General features: G+C 36.4%; 2 protein-coding genes across 9 annotated transcripts; both read left to right on the forward strand.

Moving 5' to 3' along the window:
- Positions 1–866: 866 nt before the first annotated feature.
- cep43 (centrosomal protein 43) lies at positions 867–17,918 on the forward strand. 8 transcript variants are annotated; one of them, XM_055186244.2, is made up of 21 exons: positions 867–1,025; positions 1,707–1,760; positions 1,870–1,924; positions 3,214–3,302; positions 3,422–3,559; positions 3,642–3,674; positions 4,232–4,288; positions 4,367–4,437; positions 4,791–4,852; positions 6,209–6,270; positions 6,362–6,442; positions 9,052–9,111; positions 10,136–10,338; positions 10,728–10,790; positions 11,008–11,085; positions 13,228–13,299; positions 13,433–13,551; positions 14,283–14,351; positions 14,484–14,514; positions 14,611–14,698; positions 17,758–17,918. In XM_055186244.2, exons 1-21 carry the CDS (start codon positions 924–926, stop codon positions 17,830–17,832), a joined length of 1,662 nt encoding a protein of 553 aa, XP_055042219.2. In that variant the 5' UTR covers positions 867–923; the 3' UTR covers positions 17,833–17,918. The 8 variants fall into 8 exon arrangements, with proteins under 8 accessions (XP_055042219.2, XP_055042221.2, XP_073712206.1 ...); XM_055186246.2 differs by having other exon boundaries at positions 11,011–11,085; XM_073856105.1 differs by lacking the exon at positions 14,283–14,351.
- Positions 17,919–18,356: 438 nt separating this feature from the next.
- On the forward strand, positions 18,357–22,475 carry ccr6a (chemokine (C-C motif) receptor 6a). Its single transcript, XM_073856107.1, has 2 exons — positions 18,357–19,167; positions 20,567–22,475. Exon 2 carries the CDS (start codon positions 20,582–20,584, stop codon positions 21,713–21,715), a length of 1,134 nt encoding a protein of 377 aa, XP_073712208.1. The 5' UTR covers positions 18,357–19,167; positions 20,567–20,581; the 3' UTR covers positions 21,716–22,475.
- The last annotated feature ends 232 nt before the right edge of the window (positions 22,476–22,707 follow it).

A 22,707-nucleotide genomic window follows, 5' to 3' on the forward strand; every position in this document is an offset into this window, starting at 1 on the left:
CATTGGCCTCTGACGTCAATCAGACGTTTGCTTCTGACGTCAATCAGACGTTGGCTTCTGACATAAATTAAAAGTTGGGTTCTGACGTCAATCAGACGTTGGGTTCTGACGTCAGACCGACGTTGGGTTCTGACATAAATCAGACGTTGGGTTCTGACGTCAATCAGACATTGGGTTCTGACGTCAATCAGAAGTTGGGTTCTGACGTCAGCAGACGTTGGGTTCTGACGTCAGACCGACGTTGGGTTCTGACATAAATCAGACGTTGGGTTCTGACGTCAATCAGACGTTGGGTTCTGAAGTCAGGTCTTTTTCACCTCATCCACTGAAACACAGACAGTTCTGCTCGTCCACATTCTTGAAGCACCGATCTGCACGCCCACACTTTTTAAAATGCTGAAATTTCTTGGCTTTCTCAGCTGTACCTGTCTTTAACTTGTGCTGGCATCATTAAGTTCATAATGCTTTATAAAACTCATCATGTATAATAAATTATAACTTGTGGCCCTTTAAGGTTAAAAAAAACACTAAACTATCTAGGAATTTTACATTTTTTTACAGTAATAAATACTTTTTATGTAGGGTTATCTCCAAAGGAAAGACTTTTGTCTCATTGCTCTTTATTTTTTAGGACAAATCTTTTCCAAAGTAAAACACACTCACACACATACAAGAATAACTTTTTAGTATCAGCAAGATAGCAAGTATGCACTGTATTGGAACCGATTGAACTTACCTGTCATCTTCAGCCAGCACTTCAGCCTTATGTTGACACGAAACGAACAACGAATAAGACAATACAACACAATACGAAGCAATCGCTTAAGTAAACTTGACTGGCCCAAAACAAAGAAACGCAAAATGTCGTTGTAATTTGTCTGGCGAACGTCAGGTGGCGTTAGTTTGCGCGCCTGTGTGGTCACATGACACACACACTGAAGATGTCTGCTACAGAGGAAGACACGGAACTCAGAGATCTACTGATCCAAAACTTGGAGAACAGCGGTGTTTTGAATAAAATTAAGGTATTTTCCCTTATAGTGTCCTAGCATGACTTAAGTCTACTTAGTGTGAAAACTGTCCGCTCTCAAATGGGGCATTTTTTGTCTTCTTAGCGTGCTCTGTTTGTTAGCATAGCATAATGATGCTAAAGTTGTTATGGGCAACAAATACACAGCCACTGGTGTGACACATTCTCGAAAGAGTCGTTTTATAATATTTGTTATTCCTCTTTAACAAGACTAAACCTTTAACTTTTCCCACAATAGTTCCTCTTAGACTTGATCAGTGTAATTGTTAAAACAGTTGTATTAAGGTTATGCGGATATTGGCAACTAGCCAGTTAGGCTTTGTTTATTTAACTAGCCAGTTTGTAAAGTCTTGATTTTCTTTATCTCAAATGTGTTGGTGACAATATATAACTTAGTTATCTAGAATGTCAAAACCAGTGATATATTCCTACGTGAAAACTGTAGTAAACTGTATAACAGTAAATGTCACATTTTAATTTACATTGTAGTGTTCTGTAGTTTTAACTAACTAGTATTCTTTAAGACTTAAGTCTTACTATGGTAATTCAAAGACACTTTATCTAGGAATTTTATTACTACATTTTACCATAGTAAATACTGGGGATGCACTAATATACTGTATCTATGAATGAGTGGGTGAGATTATGAATGACAGTGGATTTCTCTTGTTTACAGGCAGAGTTACGTGCAGCTGTTTTTCTTGCATTGGAGGAGCAGGACAAAGTTGAGGTTGTTATAAATGCTTTAATATTTTACATATGAAAAATATGTGTTAAAATTATGTGTGTGTGAGTTCTTGTACTTCTTTTTATCATTAAAGCTGTTATGTTTTTAATAGAATAAAACTCCTCTTGTGAATGAAAACCTGAAAAAGTCGCTTAATACGAAGGATGGTAAGACACCGCAATGTCTCATTTTTTATGCTGCCTGATTTATCATTGTGGTATTTCTTGCAATAATGTTTTGCTTGCACTTGAGAGTAGTGGTGGGCAACTTTTAATCGCAATTAGAGATGCATAACAATTAATCACGATTAATCTATAGCAGAATAAAAGTTTTTGTTTGCATCATATGTGTGTGTGTGTGTGTGTGTGTGTGTGTCTGTGTGTGTGTGTGTGTGTGTGTGTGTGTGTGTGTGTGTGTGTGTGTGTGTGTGAACTGTGTATAATAACTTTGTATAGGTAAATGAGCACACATGCATGTATATATTTAAGAAATGTTTACCTGTGTAAATACATCTGTAAATTATGTATTAATATTATATGTGAACATAAATACTTAATATTTAAATACATATTTTTTCTTAAATCTATACATGCATGTGTGCATATTTAAATATACATAATTATCATACACACAGTTCACACATATGATATAAACAAAAACATTTATTCTGCTATAGATTAATCACGATTAATCATTATGCATCCCTAATCACGATTAATCGCATACAAAATAAAAGTGAATTTTTCAAAATGTTTGCTGTGGGTAATTATTATGTATATATAAATACACACACACATTCATGTACCACATTTTCCGGACTATAAGTTGCTTCGGAGTAAAAGTCACATCAGTCAAAAATGCATTTTAAAAAGGAAAAAAAATATTATTCGCACTGGACTATAAGTCACACTGGACTATACGTCACGTTTATGTCACGGCTTTACTGATGAAACACCCATGAGAATCGTAGGCTATTTTTTTTAACAGCCCTAGGCTGAATAGATGTATGTACATGTTAAAGTAACATAAATGGTTATTTACACAGTCAAGGTCCCGAAGTCATTCCCCATCACTTAATCCATTGAATTTTCTCTTGGGTTATATGAAATAATTTTGACGTATAAGTCGCACCTGACTATAAGTTCCAGGACCCACCAAACTATGAAAAAAGTGTGACTTATAGTCTGGAAAATACGGTATGTATTTAAGAAACATGAACATATGTATATGTATTTATTTATATATTTATATATATTTGTATATGTTCCATATAAATTACATTATATTTGTATTTGTGAAATGTATTGTGTTTAAATATCACACACACATATATATATTATTTAAAAACTCTTATTTTCTATGGGATTAATCGCCATTAATCGTTGCCCACCACTACGTTTTTTTTCTTTGTTAAATTATGCATGATAAATGATGTAATTATTTATCATTTTACTAGGTCGTCTAGTAGCAGGTCTCATCACTGACTTCCTGCAAGTCTTTAATTTAGACTTCACTCTTGCTGTGTTTCAACCAGAAATCAACACTGTGTGTATTTTATTAAGATTAACGGCCAAAAAAAAATCATGTGTTTGAACCTTCTACTTTGTTTGCATCTCTTTCGTCTTAACTTAAATCCTAAGTAAACGTTCACTACATGTGTTCAGCTGAATGGGCTAGACACTCGAGAAAGTCTGTCTAAGGAGCTCGGCATATCTGAGTCAGAGGTGAATCGAAACACCCCCATCCTGCAGGAGCTGGTCAAGAGGGTCCGGCAAAAGGACAAAACCTCCATTTTCGCAGAGGTGACATTCGATGCTCTGCATTTCTGCCAAATGAGACATTTCTAAGCCATACTTCTCATACAATCTACTTCTCTATTTTCAGGGAGACAGAGCGACCGAGAGAACTTTTCCCAAGGTACTTTACCTCCGCTGGCTTGCAGGCATATTATATCTCTTTAGATCTGCGTGTAACCTGTTTTTCGCACCCACACGTACAGTAATCACAGGTGGGGTTTGCTTGCTCTCAGGAGCAGATCCAGTCACAGACTAGTAATAATGCTAACCCATTTATTTCACTTGTGGTTAAGAGTGCATGTTCTGGGTTGATTCTTATCTCTGGTTTACCCACACATCACAAACCCCAGTTGATTTATTCAGGTCACACGAGGGAAGAGTGATGTAAATGAACATCATCAAGTGGTGTTGCAAAAGAAAAGGTTTCCTGTTAAGATACTTGTGCAAAACAAGCTTGTCCTAGTTCTAGACATTTTTTTCTTCCTTTGTGGCCACCATGCGTGTGTTTGCTTAATTACTCCACTAGCAATGTATGGGTGTTATGTCAGACAAGTGTTGTGGTTGTACTTATTGATATCCTGCCTTCTTTTGAGTGCTCAACTTAAAAGTATAATGAAATTAGTATGATTTTATTATGTATGTAGTAGAAACTGATATCATAAAATCATGTTTGTTTAGGAATTGTCGTCCCGTCAAATCACTGATGCTCGTAAAAAATTTGACTCTTATGACAAGGTACTTTTTTTATTTGCAATAATTATAACGAAAGTATTGTGTGAGTATAAATTTACAATTTTGTTTTTGATTTTACAGAACCGAAGCGGTACAATAAACAGAGATGCAATCACAGCAATTTTCTCAGATCTGTTCCCTCAGTTCAGCAGGTATAGTTAAACACTGTGGACACAGAATGCCACGAACTCTAGGAAATATATGCCCTTACTGGTACTGAAACACTTCTTTATGTAATGACTGAAAGTGTTGACATCCTCCCACAATCTATGCCTGCGGCTTATTGTGGTCATGGCCTTTCTCATGACTCAAGGAACATAGTGCATTTCTGTACACAAACCAGAACAAAAGCTGGAAATTGTTTTTATAAAATTGTTACAAAAATAGTTTTTAAATGGTTATAAAAGAATAATTAAAGTGATAACTTTTTGATGCTATTATGATGTCAACCTGCAAATATCACCAAATAAATTCCTTTTTTATTTCTTATATTCAAATCAATAAGAAACGTGCTGGAAAGTTTTGTCAATGAGGAACTTGGAGACAAAAGCAAGGAGACAAGCACTAGTGAGTATCCATGTTCTTCCTTAATTCACTTTTTGCAAATTTGTGACATACACTCACCTAAAGGATTCTTAGGAACACCATACTAATACGCTTTTCACCTTCAGAACTGCCTTAATGCTAGTGGCATTGATTCAACAAGGTGCTGAAAGCATTCTTTAGAAATGTTGGCCCATATTGATAGGATAGCATTTTGGAGTTGATGGAGATTTGTGGGATGCACATCCAGGGCACGAAGCTCCCGTTCCACCACATCCCAAAGATGCTCTATTGGGTTGAGATCTGGTGACTGGCCATGACTGGGCCATTTTAGTACAGTAAACTCATTGTCATGTTAAAGAAACCAATTTGAAATGATTCGCGCTTTGTGACATGGTGCATTATCCTGCTGGAAGTAGCCATCAGAGGATGGGTACATGGTGGTCATGGACATGGTCAGAAACAATGCTCAGGTAGGCCGTGGCATTTAAACGATTCCCAATTGGCACTAAGGGGCCTAAAGTGTGCCAAGAAAACATCCCCCAAACCATTACACCACCACCAGCAGCCTGCACAGTGGTAACAAGGCATGATGGATCCATGTTCTCATTCTGTTTACACCAAATTCTGACTCTACCATCTGAATGTCTCAACAGAAATCGTGACTCATCAGACCAAATTTTTTCAGTCTTCAACTGTCCAATTTTGGTGAGCTTGTGGAAATTGTAGCCTCTTTTTCCTATTTGTAGTGGAGATGAGTGGTACCCGGTGGGGTCTTCTACTGTTGTAGCCCATTCGCCTCAAGGATGTGCGTGTTGTGTCTTCACAAATGCTTTGCTGCATACCTCGGTTGTAACGAGAGGTTATTTCAGTCAAAGTGGATCTTCTATCAGCTTAAATCAGTCGGACCATTCTCCTCTGACCTCTAGCATCAACAAGGCATTTTCGCCCACAGTACTGTCGCATACTGGATGTTTTTCCCTTTTCACTCCATTCTTTTTAAACCCTAGAAATTGTTGTGCATGAAAATCCCAGTAACTGAGCAGATTGTAAACCGGCCCGTCTGGCACCAACAACCATGCCACGCTCAAAATTGCTTAAATCACCTTTCTTTCCCATTCTGACATTCAGTTTGGAGTTCAGGAGATTGTCTTGACCAGGACCACACCCCTAAATGCATTGAAGCAACTGCCATGTGATTGGTTGATTAGATTATTGCACTAATGAGAAATTGAATAGGTGTTCCTAATAATCCTTTAGGTGAGTGTATGTCTGAAAATCTGGCGTTTGTTTTTCAAATAAACTGAAATGATTTACATGCCTTTTCATTCCATGCTTTTATTCCTGCCTTTCTCTAATTTCTGTTCTCTATAACCTCAGCTATAGACTTTCAGGACTTCCTAGGAATGTACAAATCCTTTTTCACACAGTGCAGAAGCGTGGTTAGTTACCTTAAACAAACAGATATTTCTTATAATACTTTTTTTTGTTTTGTGTGTGTGTGGTAAATAAATGCAATTATATCTCACATAGGTAACAAATGAAAGCAGTGATGCACTTTACCCCTCAAGTAAAAATATTGAGGATAGAATCATGTCGTCTTTCGGCAGCAAGGTAAGCTCACTTCCTGTCTTACCTACTTTTTCAAGTTCAAGTTTGTTTGTTTATAGAGCACTGACCAAAGTGCTGTACAAAGATAAAAAGTATGACTTTAAAGAGGTTTTAAAAACAGTTAATGATGGAGCCATTCTAATGTGGATGGACTAGCTCACAGACAGAGAGGTGCTTGGATATTTAAGGATTTCTAAACATAAAGCTGAAGTTGATATGGTAGTTTACAGGAAGCCAATGCAATGATCATAAAATGGGGGTGACCAGATCAAATCTGAGCTCTCCTTTAAGGAATTTAGCGGCAGCATTCTGAACCTGAAAGGTCTTGAGCAACCTCTAAATATGAATTTAAATATAAAAAAAGTTGCCAAATTTTTTATTTATTTATTCAAACATATTGGTGGGGTGAGAGCATGAACACTTAAAAGTTGAAAAATAAGGACCACCCTACTGAAGACGTACAACAAATTTTGTTAAAATGTCACAGCAAAGGGAATTGCAGTAATTTAAGTGAGATGTAATAAAAGCATGTATGCAACCTCCAGTGTTTTCTCTGAAAGAAATGGTTTAATCTTAGTAAAGAGGCATAGCTGAGAAAAGCTAGAGCTTACCACAGCATTGACCTGTCTCAAACTAAGTTTGTTATCGAGTAGCACGGCCAAATTTTTAACACATAGGGGCGGTTTCCCGGACCAGGATTAGCTTAATACAGAACTAGGACTTAGTTTAATTCGGAAATATAAATAGTATTAACAAACATGCCATTATAAAAAATTACCTTTGTGCATTTTGAGGTTAAACAAAGGGCACTGATGTATTTTAAGATATGCAAGTGCAAGTTGTTTTCAGTTTGGAGAGCTCTTAAAAGTGTTTAAGTCTAGGACTAGTCTAATCCCTGTCCGGGAAACCGCCCATAATATGATAAAGTCAGAGAGACAGTTGAGATCAAAGTTGCCATTGTTTCAATTATTCCTGCATTCTAAAAATGATAAGTTTTTTTACCCATAATGGGTAAATATTGGACAGAACACCCCGCTGGGTTAAAATTGACCCAATGCTGGGTTGTTTATACCCCAAGGTTACAGTGTGGGGGCCATTTTAGTACAGTAAACTCATTGTCATGTTAAAGAAACCAATTTGAAATGATTCAAGCTTTGTGACATGGTGCATTATCCTGCTGGAAGTAGCCAGGATGGGTACATGGTGGTCATGGACATGATCAGAAACAATGCTCAGGTAGTCCATGGCATTTAAACGATGCCCAATTGGCACAAAGGGGCCTAAAGTGTGCCAAGAAAACATCCCCCAAACCGTGACACCACCACCAGCAGCAGCAGCCTGCACAGTGGTGACAAGGCATGATGGATCCATGTTCTCATTCTAGGTTTTTTTTTACCCATAATGGGTAAATATTGGACAGAACACACCGCTGGGTTAAAATTGACCCAGTTCTGGGTTGTTTATACCCCAAGGTTACATAACATTTTTAACCCAGCATCATTCCAATATTTATCCATTATGGATCAAAAATAACCCAGACAATTTTAGAATGTGGAAACAAACATAATAACTTCAGTTTTACAGCAAAAAGAGACTTTAAAGCAGTATGGTCATTGCATTTTAATGGCAGGTAGATCTGTGTATCGTCTACATAACAGTGAAATGAAACCAAATGCTTACTACAGATAGAGCCTAGTATATACAATAAAAAAGAACAGGTACAAGAATGGACCCCTAAGGCACACCACATGACAGGTGCGATAAACAGGAAGATACAATCGGACACAGAATCGTCTATTTGTCAAGTACAAATGAGCACGTGTCCCTGTAATCCCACACAGTGTTGTAATCTAGACAGGAAATGTTATGATCAATGGTATCAAATGCAGAGGAAAGATAGTTGCTATTAGTATACTTATCTTTCTTTCACACACTTTCTCTCAGATGCGCACTAGATTGTAATCGCTAGTTACGTTGTTGTCACTTCCAGTATTTTGGCTTGCACCCAATATATACAAAACAGTTATAAATAATCCATATTTGGATGGCGTTATTGGCTGGATTAGACAATAACTTTGCCAAGTGTGTTTCAAATATTTTCCAAATTTTGTTTTACGTATATCACACACACAATTTCCATACAATTTAGTAATATGTGTAGCGATGTGCATTTTTGTTCTTTGTCTGGATATCTCAGACCATCTTTGATAGTTGGTGATGTATAATATTGAGCACATACTGCCTTTTGAAGTTTGAGTCACAAAGGCAAAAGGGGTTTTACCAGAGTACAGACATGTGTCACCACATAATGGAGTTGTAGCACAAAAAAAGTTGCCTTTTATAAAAAAAAACATTTAATTCATAAATATCAATTTAAATAATTTTAAATTGATATTATGATTTTATTTAATTTAATGAAAATTGCCCATATTTCGGTAAAATCTCTCATGGATCATACAGTATAAACCTCTTATTGTTTCTATTCATGTTAATATTCCTGCAGCAATGCATCATTTTATTTTCTGACTTCATCCACATGTAGTGATGTTAGTAAGGGTAGCATGTCAGAATTGTATAATGAGAGAAGCTGATGGTTGTGTTCTGGTACTCAGATACCCAGGTATAAAGGATTTAAACACGGTTCAGCGCAGGAACTGAACTCTGACCCAAAGGTAAAGCACATGTGCGTCAACTCTGATACAGGAGCTCTTACGATCAGCTCAACCATGTGGCTTCCTTCGGTCTCATGCATCATATACACAGATGGTATATGACCACATTTGGCTGTTAATACAGGGTCGATGCCAAAATGTCCTACTTTCATCTTTTCAATGTAAAATTTGACTTTTTGTTTTATTTCTCAGCTTGAAATAACAAATCTGACTTTCTTTTTAAGAACAAAATGGCTACTTTGTTTTAAATAGTTATTTGGATATTTCAAACTGGTGCTTATGTGAGTAATGGTGCTACTAGCCCATGGTTGAATTGGGCCTGTCTTCTTGATGTAGTACAAATAAGCTAATACGCAATTCAAATCTAAGCTTTTAGTGGCAAATCCACTGATCAGGCTTCTACTAACCACCTAATACAATTACTTTCAACTAACAATCTGTAACCTGTGGCTGATTACTCGATTGATTTAGCTTGTGTTATCTTTTAATCACTTTTTTTGGATAGTTGTACACTAACAATGAAACATTTCATCTCAAGTAAAACCTTTTCAATTGGCCGAAGTAAGGCAGTTCCCACGCTTGATTCACGAGTGGGTTGAATGACAACATTTTATCAGTATATGCGATCTTTAAGAAATTACCAAAGGCAAGTTTTAGAAATGGCTTTTTAACAACCCACTGTTCTTGTAACTTATGCTATTTATCTTTTCATCATCCATTCACAGGAAGTCTCCAATCAAAGGCAGTTTTACTTGAGAATGTCGTGTTTTTAAAACCACTCGGGCCGATAGTGAACTCACTATATTCTTTGATGACTGTCTTCACACTTATTTTGACACATTCAGCTTCAAAGCCCAACTTGATACGAGTTTGAGGATTGCTGGTTCAAATCCAATTTATATTACGTAACCGGCAATAATGCAACGTGTGTTCATGCTGCTAACATCAGATAAAATCTGTACCTTGTGATATTGTAATGCATTTGAAGTCAGTGTCTAATGGTGCTGTCGTAACTTTCCTGTAGGCTGGCGACAGAAGACACGATGAAGCACTTGGGTCTCTAAAAAACGTAGGGTCCGTTCAGGTGTCTGATGTGGGGCTTGGTGATGGGTTGAATGCTCCCACCCCGCTGAGAAGTACAGTGGATTTTGGACTGGAGGTTGAGGATGATGGAGAAGACTCATTTTTTGATGATCCTCTTCCCAAACCTCAGAAGACCTATGGCTGGTAAGAAAGAAGCACTGGTGTTACTTGTACAAGCATGTATTCGTAATTGTCGAATACCGGTTATGGGTAATGGTTGTCGACTTTTATGAGGCATTCAAAATGAAAGCTGGTTTCTGTGCCCACATGTTCCACTGAGACTGATAACAAAATAATCTAAACCACCAGCAGCACATTTGATTGTAATTTCGGAAACGTGATCTGGATTCATATCTTTGTGTTTTCATAGTACATAACTGTACTTCAATGCCATTTATAAACTGACATTTATAAACCCTATACAACAAAAGTCCAAAATAACAGATTTTAGATAAGATAAACAGAAGTATGTAGTATTTTTACTATTTGTATCTTCTCTTTTCATTGTTTCTTAATACTGCACGTGAGAACAGCAGTTCAGCAGATAAGCCTTATTCAGGACAGAGGCTTTCTGAAAAAATCTATAGTCAAAAAGAGTAAGTACGTTCTTTTCCATTGCACACTTAAAGTACGCAAATTTCATTATGATTCAGGTTTGAATGTTTCTATAGACGCACGTTACGGGAATATCTTGCCTTGTCTGAATGGAGCTCTGTCGTATGTTGCACCTTCCTTTATTTTATTTCCACTCTTCCCTTTCTGTCTCTTTCTGCCACTGTGTTTTTGGTCTGTCTGTGTTTTCCCCCTCGTGAGAAGTCAACTCTGGCAGAGAGAAGGAAGCCTGCCAAGGCGATCCTTTTCCCAAATGAGGAGGGGCACTAGCCTCAATGAGTGAGTGTGCATGGAGTGATCACACTGCCATTCAGTCCCACTGCAGTGCAGCCATGGGTGACAGATCAGGCTGTTTGGCTCTTTGCAACCGTTAGTAGACTCATTGTTACTGTATTCATGCCATTATCCAGGGGGATTTCAACGGGGGTCCACCAGTTGAATCCGGTACTAGATTTATAAATATGCTCAAAACAGAAACACATTAAAGGGATAGTTCACCCAAAGGTTAGAATGGTGTCATTGGTGACGCACCTTCATGTCGTTCCAGACTCGTGGGACCTCCGTTTGTCTTCGGAGAACAGTTTGGATGTTTTGTATTTAGAGAGCTTGTTGACCCTTCATTGAAAATCAACGTACAGTATACTGTCCATGTCCAGAAAGGTAGTGAAAACATCGTCAAAGTAGTCCATCAGTTAGAATGTGTTGAGGCATCGAGAGTGCATTTTGGTCCAAAAATGACAAAAATTGTGACTTTGTTCGGCATTGTCTTCTCTTGTGAAGCGCATGCGCGTGACTGGAGTCACGTGACTGCAGTGACGCGGATGACGTGTTATCCTCAGAAATGTTTGCAACATGTTTGAAATGTTTTTTTTTTCAAACTTACAGCGTGTGTCTCCCTCATGCTGCGTTTACACCACCTGCATTTGAGGCATCAAAATCGCGTCTACCGCACCTGGTTTGCAGCTTGAACAGTTTGAATGCCTTCACACGTCTAGAGCGAAGTAGACGCACGAAAAAAGCAAGCATTTGACGCGCGTCAGAGGCAAAATCCGCTTCTTGTGGGAGGGGCAAGTGCTATGCGGTTGTCTGTTTGCAAGATGACTGATGTTGATTGTGCATTTATCGAGAGAGTTACCGGTTTGTATTTGGTCACCTTACTATAGGGTGGAAATAAACAGCACGGGTCGATAAACGTCACATGACTCAAAAGTGAAGTGTGTATTACAACTTACCAGCTTGCCCAAACTTCTCACTGACACTTTTCCAAGCAAGGTTATTTTTATTCCTGTCTCTATAGAAATATGAACTTGTGTCGTATAGCTCCGGGTGACTGCTTTTAGACAATATCAAGCTATCATTCATGATGAATGAGTGACTCTGGGCGGGGCTGGCGTCCACAGCACCGAGCAGGCTCCTGATTGGTTAACGCGGCGCAGAATTCCGCCATTTTTCCCACATTTTTCAACTAGGCGTCAGCCGCAAATTCGTGTCAAACCCGAAATGAACAAAAGCACCATTCCCGCGTACCGCACCAGACACTCAATTCGCGCGAAAGAGGCGGAATTGCGTCTACCACGGCAAACGCCTCATTTGCGCCGCGAGACCTCCAGACGCGCGTCAACGCGTCTTCACATTGACTTAACATTGAAATCACTTCCGCTTAACTGCTCTACCATGGCTGGTGTAAACGCAGCATCAGACTGTAAATGAAGCCCAGGCGCACAAAAAACAAAACAAAAACAGCTGGGGCGCACCAGATGGCGCGTCATTCGTGTCGGTGCAGTCACGTGACTTTAGTCTCGCTTCACAACAGACGTGGAAGAGAGGACAATGCTGAATAGAGTCGTAATTTTTGGACCGGGGTGTGTTTTCGATGCTTCAACACATTCTTACTGACCCACTGATGTCACATGACCTACTTTGATGATGTTTTTGTTGCCTTTCTGGACGTGGACAGTGTGCCGTGCGTGGATTTTCAATGAAGTGTCAACAGGCTCTCGGGCTAAATGTGGAACATCTTGGGCTGTGTTCCGGAGATGAACGGAGGTCTTGCGAGTTTGGAGCGACGTGGGGGTGGGTCATTGATGACATTATTTTCATTTTTATGATGAAATATCCCTTTAAGTATACTTCATCCTGAATTAAGTTCAATTAAGTATATACCAAGAATTTTATGATGCTTACATGGCATTAAGTAAGTAAAAATTGGTTTGAAGACCCTTGCCATGAACTGATACTTTCAGAAAAAATCCAGCAACTAGTCAAAATGGGAAAGATTAGCGCAGTACTTGTCATCATGTCTTTTTATCTTATGTTTTCCTTCCTTTCCTTCTTTCCATGTTTTACATGTGAGACATTGTTCTTCTCTATGTGTTTGTGTGTATGTATGTATGAACATGCTTTTGCTCTGTCTGCTCTCAGCCTGTCTGCTATAGGCAGTGATAAAGAGGGAGATGGAGAGGACATGCTTTCAGACTGTGACTTTGAACCCAGGTGAGCTGGGCCCGTTTCCTGTCTGTACCCCGCAGTCACTTCCCCTTCCTCAACTTTTTGCTTTGTGGTTGGCAGCTTGCTTCACAAAAGTGCATTCAGTCACATTTAGAGTCTCGTATTTTGTGTTTCCCAGGAGAGGCGCCTCGGGCAGCATTTCAGGAAAAGCATTCTCCACGGATGCACTTTTAAGGAGCACGGGAGGATCCATCTCTGGCGAAAGCAGCAGGATAGATCCTGCATCCGACAAGAATGGTACATCTCCACTTTAGGGATGCAGCTAACTGTTAGTGGCTGATCTAACAGTGTATATGTGAAATATCCAGTTATGAATAATGCTTGGATAGAATGTCTTGACTTATTTTTGTTGTTGCTAAGTTATTTATTCATTAATTATTTATTTACAGTACTGTGCAAAAATCTTAAGCCACCATTAGATTTGTTGTTTTTTGTCTCTGTCTCTATTGGAATACAACCAGAAAATACAGGAAATGTGTATGCAATATTAAAAATATATATGAATAAATGTATATGCTAAAGTGTGATGCATTTAATGTGACCTCTCCTTACACTTGAGCAATAGCAGGAACCTGCAGGCTCTCTTAAACCTAAATGAAATTAAAGCCTATTTCTAATCTAATGACTTGAATTTCCTCAAAAGAGTTTAAGATGTTCTTTGTGCCATGTGAGGTCACACTAAATACTCACTTATGGCTGAAGAATACATTTTGTTTTAAAAAATTAAATTTTTGTTTTTATTTTGGATAAATTTTACCTGCATTTTGCTTTTGTATCTTAAAATAGGAGTAAAATAAATATGCCATTAAAACGGTAAAACGGCAAAGCTGATGGTGACCTTTTGCCCAATACTGTATTTTGTTCATTTCAGTTTAAAATTTCATAAAATAAACAAATAATCAAATAAATGCATTGATAAAACAATTTAAATGCTAAATAATGTATTTGCTCTGAAATGCTTATTTAAGGTACTTCTAAAGATAAAGGTGCCAAAGATTTTCAAGCACTAAATGAAAATACTGCGTCTCCTTTGCCAGGTATGACATTTTTTCTCTCTCACGTTACATAATAAACCAAACAGGTTTTTTTCCAGTGACCTAAACCATGTAAACAAGCTTTCATTCCTTCTGCATTTCTTATGTCTCCTTTTCAAAATGCTGCGTGCACAGATGACGTTGACTATGATGATGACTTCAACAGGTAAACAATGTGCTGTTTTATTGGGCCTCTGTTATTTCACTCAACCTGAATCCTTATTAGGTGCTTAAATGTGTTTTTATCTCTCTTATTTCACAGTCATCGCACTGAAAACTCGAAGAGTGAAGTCAGCATCGATGAGGAGATTGAGGAAGTCTCAATAGAGGGGCCTGACATTAGTGATAAGGTATAAATATATCAATGAAAATGAAGAAGAGAGTTCAGAAAAATCGTGACACATCTTATTTACCTGAATTCACACGGCATTGTTTTATATAAGTTATTTTTATGAATGCTTTATAAATGTATAATACTGATATAATATAATAATACGTATACATAATAATAATAAAGCAATATTGTTGTGATTATCATTAATGTCAATTTGGACTAACTTCACATTTAACTGTGTGATGAGGGACAATTCCTTATGGGTTGTTGAGGCCATTTTTGGCCTTTTTTGTTTTTTTATGTCTTAATTTGGCCACAACTTTCTCTGTGTTTCAACCAATGGAATGATTTTTGGTGACATCTTATATTTACACATATTTTAAGACAATGCCACTAAATTAAACGGCTGTAAAAATGTATCAATTAAAAAAATTCATAAATCTGTTAATCACCCTCAGTAATGATCAGAACTACCAAATGCTTGGAAATTTTTCAATGATTTTAACTCTTTAATTTCCAAGTTCATAAGTGGTAAAAACATTGGCTTTGATGCATTTTTAGTTTTTGTGCAGCATCAGTTTTTTTTCTCCCTAATTAGTTGTTCGTGGCTTTTTTTGCCCCATCGACTTTCATTATAACAACGTTTTTGATTGCAAAGCCATGTAAACTATATAATCATGCATTCTGGATTGTGGTTGGTTTTTCCTTTTGCTAAGAGGTAAAATTTGTCATTTTTACTGTTGATCACCATGTGGCACCATTAACCCCTTAGTAGGCCTGTGAAAAAACTCAACTCCATGTACAAGCCAGAAATTAAGCTGTTTTTGGCACAGGTCTACTAAAGGGTTAATGGTGCCACATGGCGATCAACAGTAAAAATGACAAATTTTTACCTTTTATCAAAATGAAAAATCGCCAACAATCAAGAATGCATGATTATATGGTGTCATGGCTTTGCAATCAAAAATGTTGTTATAATGGAATTCAATGGGGCAAAAACAGTAAATGAGGGAGGAAAAGAATAAAAATTGATGCTGCACAAAAACTAAAAATGCATCAAAGCCAATGTTTTTACCAATCTTTGGCATACCCAAGACTGTGAAAAAGGTTTAAAGTCCACAATCACTTTTTATATTTACATTTTATATATATAATTTTTTCCCACAAATCAGTGACACCACTTATGAACTTGGCAATTAAAGAGTTAAAATCATGGAAATGTTGTAAACATTTGGTAGGTTTGATCAGTACTGAGGTTGATTAACAGATTTTTTTGAAAAAAAATTAATCTGATACATTTTTACAGCCGTTTAATTCAGTGGCCTTTTTTGTACACTAACAACCTGAAAGGGTAGTGAATGGGAACAACCCGCAAGGGTTAAAGGAATATTCCATTTAAAGAGATCTGGATAATTTGCTTACCACCATGTCGTCCGGAATGTTGATGTCTTTCTTTGTTCGGTCGAGAGGAAGTTGTGTTTTTTGGGGAAAACATTGCAGGATTTTTCTCATTTTGATGGACTTTAATAGAGCCCAACATTTAATACTTAACTCAACACTTAACAGTTTTTTTCAACGGAGTTTCAAAGGACTATAAACGATCCCAAACGAGGCATAAGGGTCTTATCTAGCGAAACGATTGTCATTTTTGACAAGAAAAATAAAAAATATGCACTTTTAAACTACAACTTCTCGTCTAGATCCGGTTGTGATGCGCCAGCGTGACCCCACGCAATACATCATGACGTCAAGAGGTCACAGAGGACGAACGCGAAACTCCGCCCCAGTGTTTACAAGTGTGAAGAAAGAGGACCGTTCCGACGTTGTTGTATGTCGAATGATACTAATAATGTCTTTGTGTCAGTTTATTGTTTACAATGGTCCGCAAATGTGCGTTTTATATATGTAACACGTGACCTCCCTACGTCACTACGCATTTACGTTAGGTCACACAGGACAGGACCTAGCCAAGAAGTTGTGGTTTAAAAGTACATATTTTTTTATTTTTTTTGTCAAAAATGACAATCGTTTCACTAGATAAGACCCTAATGCCTCGTTTGGGATCGTTTATAGTCCTTTGAAACTCCGATGAAAAAAACTGTTAAGTGTTGAGGTAAGTATTAAATGTTGTGCTCTATTAAAGTCCATTAAAATTAGAAAAATCCTGCAATGTTTTCCTCAAAAAACATAATTTCCTCTCGACTGAACAAAGAAAGACATGACATGGTGGTGAGTAAATTATCTGGAAATGGACTAATCCTTTAAGGTGGCCTCATTGATTGTGTATTGTGTCAGAAGACAGAAGTAAAAATAGGACGTTACATTGATGTCATAGATGGGTATTTAAAGAAGGTCAAATTGCACAACAAGAAGAACTGAATGTTCCTATTATAACAGGCCTATTCAGCTCCGGTCCCGGAGGGTCAACATCTTACAGAGTTTAATTCCAACCAAAACCACCTGCCTGTTATTAACAAGTTATCCTGAAAACAAATGATTAATTTGTGCAGGAGTGTTGGATTATAATGCAAACAAAATTTTTTAGTAAGGCTGCATACCAACTAATCGCAACTTATTGAATTAAAGTTTTTGTTTACAACATATGTGTGTGTGTGTGTGTGTGTGTGTGTACTGTGTATAATAATTATGTATATATAAATACACACACATGCATGTATATACTTAAGAAATATTTACATGTGTGTATATACTTTTGGATATTTATATCTTTTATATATACATTACACTTTTTTTATTATACATGCATGTTTGTGTATTTATAAATACAAAATTATTATACACAATACACAAACATATATGATGTAAACAAAAACTTTTACTCTGCAAACAATTAGTTGCAATTAGTTGTTATGCAGTCCTACTTTCTAGGGCAGTGGCCCTGCAGGATCAATGTTTGCTTTGTAGTATAATACAAAAGTCATTATTCTGACTAGGTAAAATAGCATCATCAGTTAAGCTTAGATTTTTAGTTTGGTTTTCACCACAGAGAGAAATGTTATGAATCATACTGACTCTTATAGTCATTTCATTAGTTGTCACCTCTTTCTTTTTCAGCTTGATGAAAGCACTCAGGATGTAAGTGTCTCGCAGATAAGCTTGGGTGCCGACTACATGGAAGATGTTGCGTGACTTTTAACCCCTGACAGTCCTGTATTTTGTACCTTATGTATTTATGAATTTACTGGTGTTGACATAATAAATATTGATGTACCATATGATTGTTGAATAGCCTTCCTGTTTTTATTGTAACTATTGGAAAACGGAACAATAGCAGGACAAACCATTGTCATTGTGATCACAAAGAAATTATGTGTCAGGTGCTATAATGTCTCTTAGCCAGTTTTCCCAACCAGGGTGCCGGGGACCACAGAGTGGCCTCAGCAGATTTCCAAATGGGACGTCAAGATGACTTAAAATGATTACGAATGGGACAAAACAAGCATTAAAATAAGCTAAAACAAGCTAAAATCAAGATGTTTCTTTTTGGCCATTTTGGCCATGTTTTTTTTTTTTGTTTGGCCAAGCTCTAGTTAATTTTATATGGAAAATTTTGAGTGAGTGGGGGGCCTTCAAATATTGTTGTGGGTGGGCAAATAGGGGCCCTTGAAGGGGAAAAGATTGGGAACCACTGTCTCATATATATACCATTTTTTAAATTGTTCAGAAATCTTGTTTTTTGGTTGTGCATTCCAATTAATTTCAATTCAACTGCAGTTGGTTTGTTTTGATTTAAACCTTCATAACTTAAAAAATACAGCTAAGTAGCACCATAAAACAAAATAATAACATGACAACATAATAATAAACATGTTTTGACAAAAATGTTAAAAAATTGATTTATCTCGTTTTGCAACGAAACTCTTCATATATATATCATTACTAAAAGTTTGGACACACTCACTCGTTCTTAATTTATACATTATTCCATATACCATAATAATAATAAACTCATCCAAACTGTGGCATAACACAAATGCAACGTTGGAAATTATGTTGATGACTAAAAGCATTCAAAATAAACCAAAACTCTGTTATATTTTATTATTGGAAGTGCATTCACCCTTTGCCTAGAAATTGTTGAACCGTATGTGTGTCATTTTTTAAGAAGCTTCTTAAATTTTAAATTTAGAATGAATTTTAAAGAGTATAATTTTTAAGGTCATAGTTAACATTTTAGTCAAGTGTGTCCAAACTTTTGGCCTGTACTGTATATAACAGAACTGAAAATGATTGCATGTTGGCTGTCTTTGTTAGAGGTGCATCATCCTTTTTATTAAACCCTAATAAGTTTTCATGAAACTTTGATGGTTTCAGACACACCTACACTATGCTTTTTACCAGCCACATCTTTAGAGGTAGTGAAGCACCTCCTTGTTCTAAACAGTTACATGTTATTCTTATTGTGCGCCACCGCCCTGCCCACTTTATCCAAAGCTTTGCATTTCATAAAACGTTTCAGAACCGGTAAGTCGCTTCTTTTTTTCAACTATAAACTACATGACAGTTGTTTTATTTACATCAGTAAAATTAATGTTAAAATGTAAAGTTAAAATATTTGATCTTAAACCGCAGCAGAGCTTTAGGGAAAAATGTGTGTGTGTATATAAATATATATATATATATATATATATATATATATATATATATATATATATATATATATATATATATATATATATATATATATATATATATATAAGTGCGACTGTTAATTTACAAAAATAAAAAATGTAAATGTATATAAAAATTAAGACCAGGAAAGACAGTAAATAGACTTCATTATTATTCATATACTTACAAATAAAAAATGCTGAAAAGGGTTTTCCACAATAGAACAACAATTTCTTTCTTAATTTTTATAGTTCTATAAATGAAGAGTTTCGTTGCAAAATGAGATAAATCCATTTTTTAACATTTTTGTCAAAACATGTTTATTATTATGTTATCATGTTATTATTTTGTTTTATGGTGCATTGAAATTAATTGGAATGCACAACCAAAAAACTAGATTTCTGAACAATTAAAAAAACGGTGGTTATCTCGTTTTGCAACGAAACTCTTCAAATATACAAATTTATGTAGTTATATAAATATTCCTTTTGCAGAAGGGCTTTGTGGATGTCGAAGGTTTTTGAACCACATACCAGTTTTGACGCCTTTATTTTTAAGAGTGTAATTCTATAAAAACCTGTTGAAGTATTTAATTCTTTAGTTCCCCTATCATAGGGTGCTTTAATTTCGGAGTGCAATTTTAAAGGGATACTTCACCCAAAAATGATAATTCTATCATCATTTATTCACCCTCATGTTTTTCTAAACCTGATGACAGAATTTCATTTTTGTATAAAGTATCCCTTTAAGTTCAATATCTATGGTGATTTTGTTGTTTAGATGTTTTCCTTGCACCTATAAAACCAATGCATTGAAATGTACAAATTGTTTCAAGGTAATTTAATATGCAATGCTCTGTATAGGCATACATCCTCTTCAGGACTAATGCTTCGATAAATAGGTTGTTTGCTTTGAATTTGGTAGCACTTACAAAATGTGACCTAATTTTTTTGCAGATTTCCTCTTTTTGCAAAGCTATAAATGTCTACAAAGTACAAAGCAATTGTTGCACTGAAACCCAATCTATCCTGGTATTCACACACAATCCTGCAGCAATTAAATGTTAATAAATTTAGCAGAGTATTAAACAATGAAAAATGATTGCAGTATCACAAAATGACAACATTTTAATGCTTTGAAATTCTTTAGATTGAATACCGTTTATACATTTGGTTTAGATTTGAGTTTAGGTGTTTTACTGCTTTCAATTACTGTACAGTTATATCACCAGCTCTTTTCTTTTACCTTACAGTTTCAAGCTAAGAAAATGAATATTAATTTTTCTGACTACACTGATGAAGATTTACAATTACTATATGACAATTCTGCGGAACCATGTTCAGGGGAGAAGAAACGGCACGTAGAGCAGTACCTTCAGCTAATCATTCACCCCATCATTTGCTTTGTTGGTTTTGTCGGCAACAGCCTGGTGATTTTGACGTACGCCCTATACAAGCGAACCAAGTCCATGACAGATGTATACCTGCTGAATGTGGCACTCGCTGACATCCTGTTTGTGGTCGCTCTGCCTTTGATCATCTACAGTGAGCAGAGCAACTGGGCCATGGGGAACTGGTCTTGTAAGCTGCTGCGTGGTGTTTACAGTATAAACCTTTACAGTGGCATGTTACTCTTGGCTTGCATTAGCGGAGATCGCTACCTTGCCATCGTGCAGGCCCGCAGGTCTTTCCGGCTGCGCTCTAGAACATTGATTTACAGCCGATTGGTCTGTGTAGTGGTCTGGTTACTGGCCCTGATCCTGTCCCTTCCCACCTTCATATTTTATGAACGTTATCATCCTTCCCCTTCGGAATTCGTTAATGTATACGAAAATGAAACTTTTGATGCACCGACACAATATGTGTGCTTTTTCAGATTCGATTCCAATGAAACGGCGCGCTTAATAAAAACGGCAGTGCCCAGTTTTCAAGTGGGAGCTGGTTTCTTCCTACCCCTTCTGATCATGAGTATCTGTTATACCAGTGTCATCGTCACCCTCCTTCAGGCCAAGAACTTTCAAAGACACAAAGCAGTGCGTGTAGTTCTCACTGTGGTCCTTGTGTTTTTGGCTTGCCATATGCCTTACAATGTAGCGCTGTTATATTATACCATTACCATGTTTAGTCCTCAGGAATGCAGTCATGAAGAGGCCGTAGAGTTGACCATGATTATAACAGAAAGCCTGGCCTACCTGCACTCTTGTCTTAACCCCCTGCTGTATGCCTTTATCGGGGTGAATTTCAGAAACCATTTCCGTAAGATCCTCCAAGACATCTGGTGCTTGGGGAAGAACTACATGTCTGCACGGCGGACCTCACGTGTCACCTCTGAAATGTACATTTCCACACGGCGGTCTGTTGATGGCTCTAACAATGAATATGGCACTTCATTTACAATGTGATATGGCACTGTGCATGCAGAACATTTTGATATGTGGAATCATTTTTTATTTGTAAAAACAGCAGTGTGAAAAGTGTACTGTTTACTCTTCTTTATCTTTATTTTTTATTGTATTTAGTACTAATGTTAATTCCCTTTTTTTACTTCCCCCACCTATATGCATATTTTATCTCAATAAATCAGGCTAAATATTATGACAATATGCAAAATAGGGAAGATAATGTGTAATCGCATCTATGCAGTCTGTTGATGCTATTATATCATAGCAACATTTATTTTATCACCTGAAAGGTTTAAGCCTGTTTCTGTACACTGTAAAAATTTTGAGTTATTTCAATTAGTTAACTCAAAAAATAATTGTGTAAAATTTTAAATGTACATTTAAAGGCGCTATAGAAAATAAAGTTTATTATTATTATTATTATAACATGTTGTGTTAACTTAAATGTTAAATGTTGTGTTTATTTTTTTCAGTGCACAAACCAAAGCATTTTCCTGGCTTACTTAACAATTTATGTAAGTTTTACATGATTGACCTACACTGTAAAAAAAATCCGTAGAAATTACAATGGTACACTGTAAAAAAAATTCTGTAGAAATTACAGTATTACTGGGTATTACTGGCAACTAGCTGCAAGTAACTTACTGTAGATTTTACATTTATGTTATTTACTAGCAACAGTTTGTTCAATGTTAAATGAACATGAAACATTTTCAGTCTTAGCTGCATAATTACAGCAATTTTTGTATTGCAGCTGGGTTGCTGGTAAATTACCGTGGATTAAATTTATGTTATTTACTGACAAGAATTTGTTCAAAGTTAAATACATTTTAAATATTATCAAGTCTTTATCTTTACAGAATAAAACTATACAATAACAGCCTCATGCAAAGCATTCTGGGAATCAGAAATCATCATCAACCTTTTCCAGTTTTTTGCTTTAGATTTTGTTTCCCAGAATGTTTTGCTTGATGCTGTTTTTCTAGTTTTAT

The sequence above is a fragment of the Misgurnus anguillicaudatus genome, chromosome 18, assembly GCF_027580225.2.
Source record: "Misgurnus anguillicaudatus chromosome 18, ASM2758022v2, whole genome shotgun sequence".
NCBI classification, from domain to species: Eukaryota; Metazoa; Chordata; class Actinopteri; order Cypriniformes; family Cobitidae; genus Misgurnus; species Misgurnus anguillicaudatus.

What these genes read in the sequence shown, in the direction of transcription:
- cep43 (XM_055186244.2), top strand. Translation starts at nt 924, where the DNA reads ATGACACACACACTGAAGATGTCTGCTACAGAGGAAGACACGGAACTC. An exon ending in TTCAACCAGAAATCAACACT is followed by an intron (nt 3,303 to 3,421) that starts GTGTGTATTTTA and finishes ACATGTGTTCAG; the next exon opens with CTGAATGGGCTAGACACTCG. An exon ending in GACTGTGACTTTGAACCCAG is followed by an intron (nt 13,300 to 13,432) that starts GTGAGCTGGGCC and finishes TGTGTTTCCCAG; the next exon opens with GAGAGGCGCCTCGGGCAGCA.
- ccr6a (XM_073856107.1), top strand. Translation starts at nt 20,582, where the DNA reads ATGAATATTAATTTTTCTGACTACACTGATGAAGATTTACAATTACTA.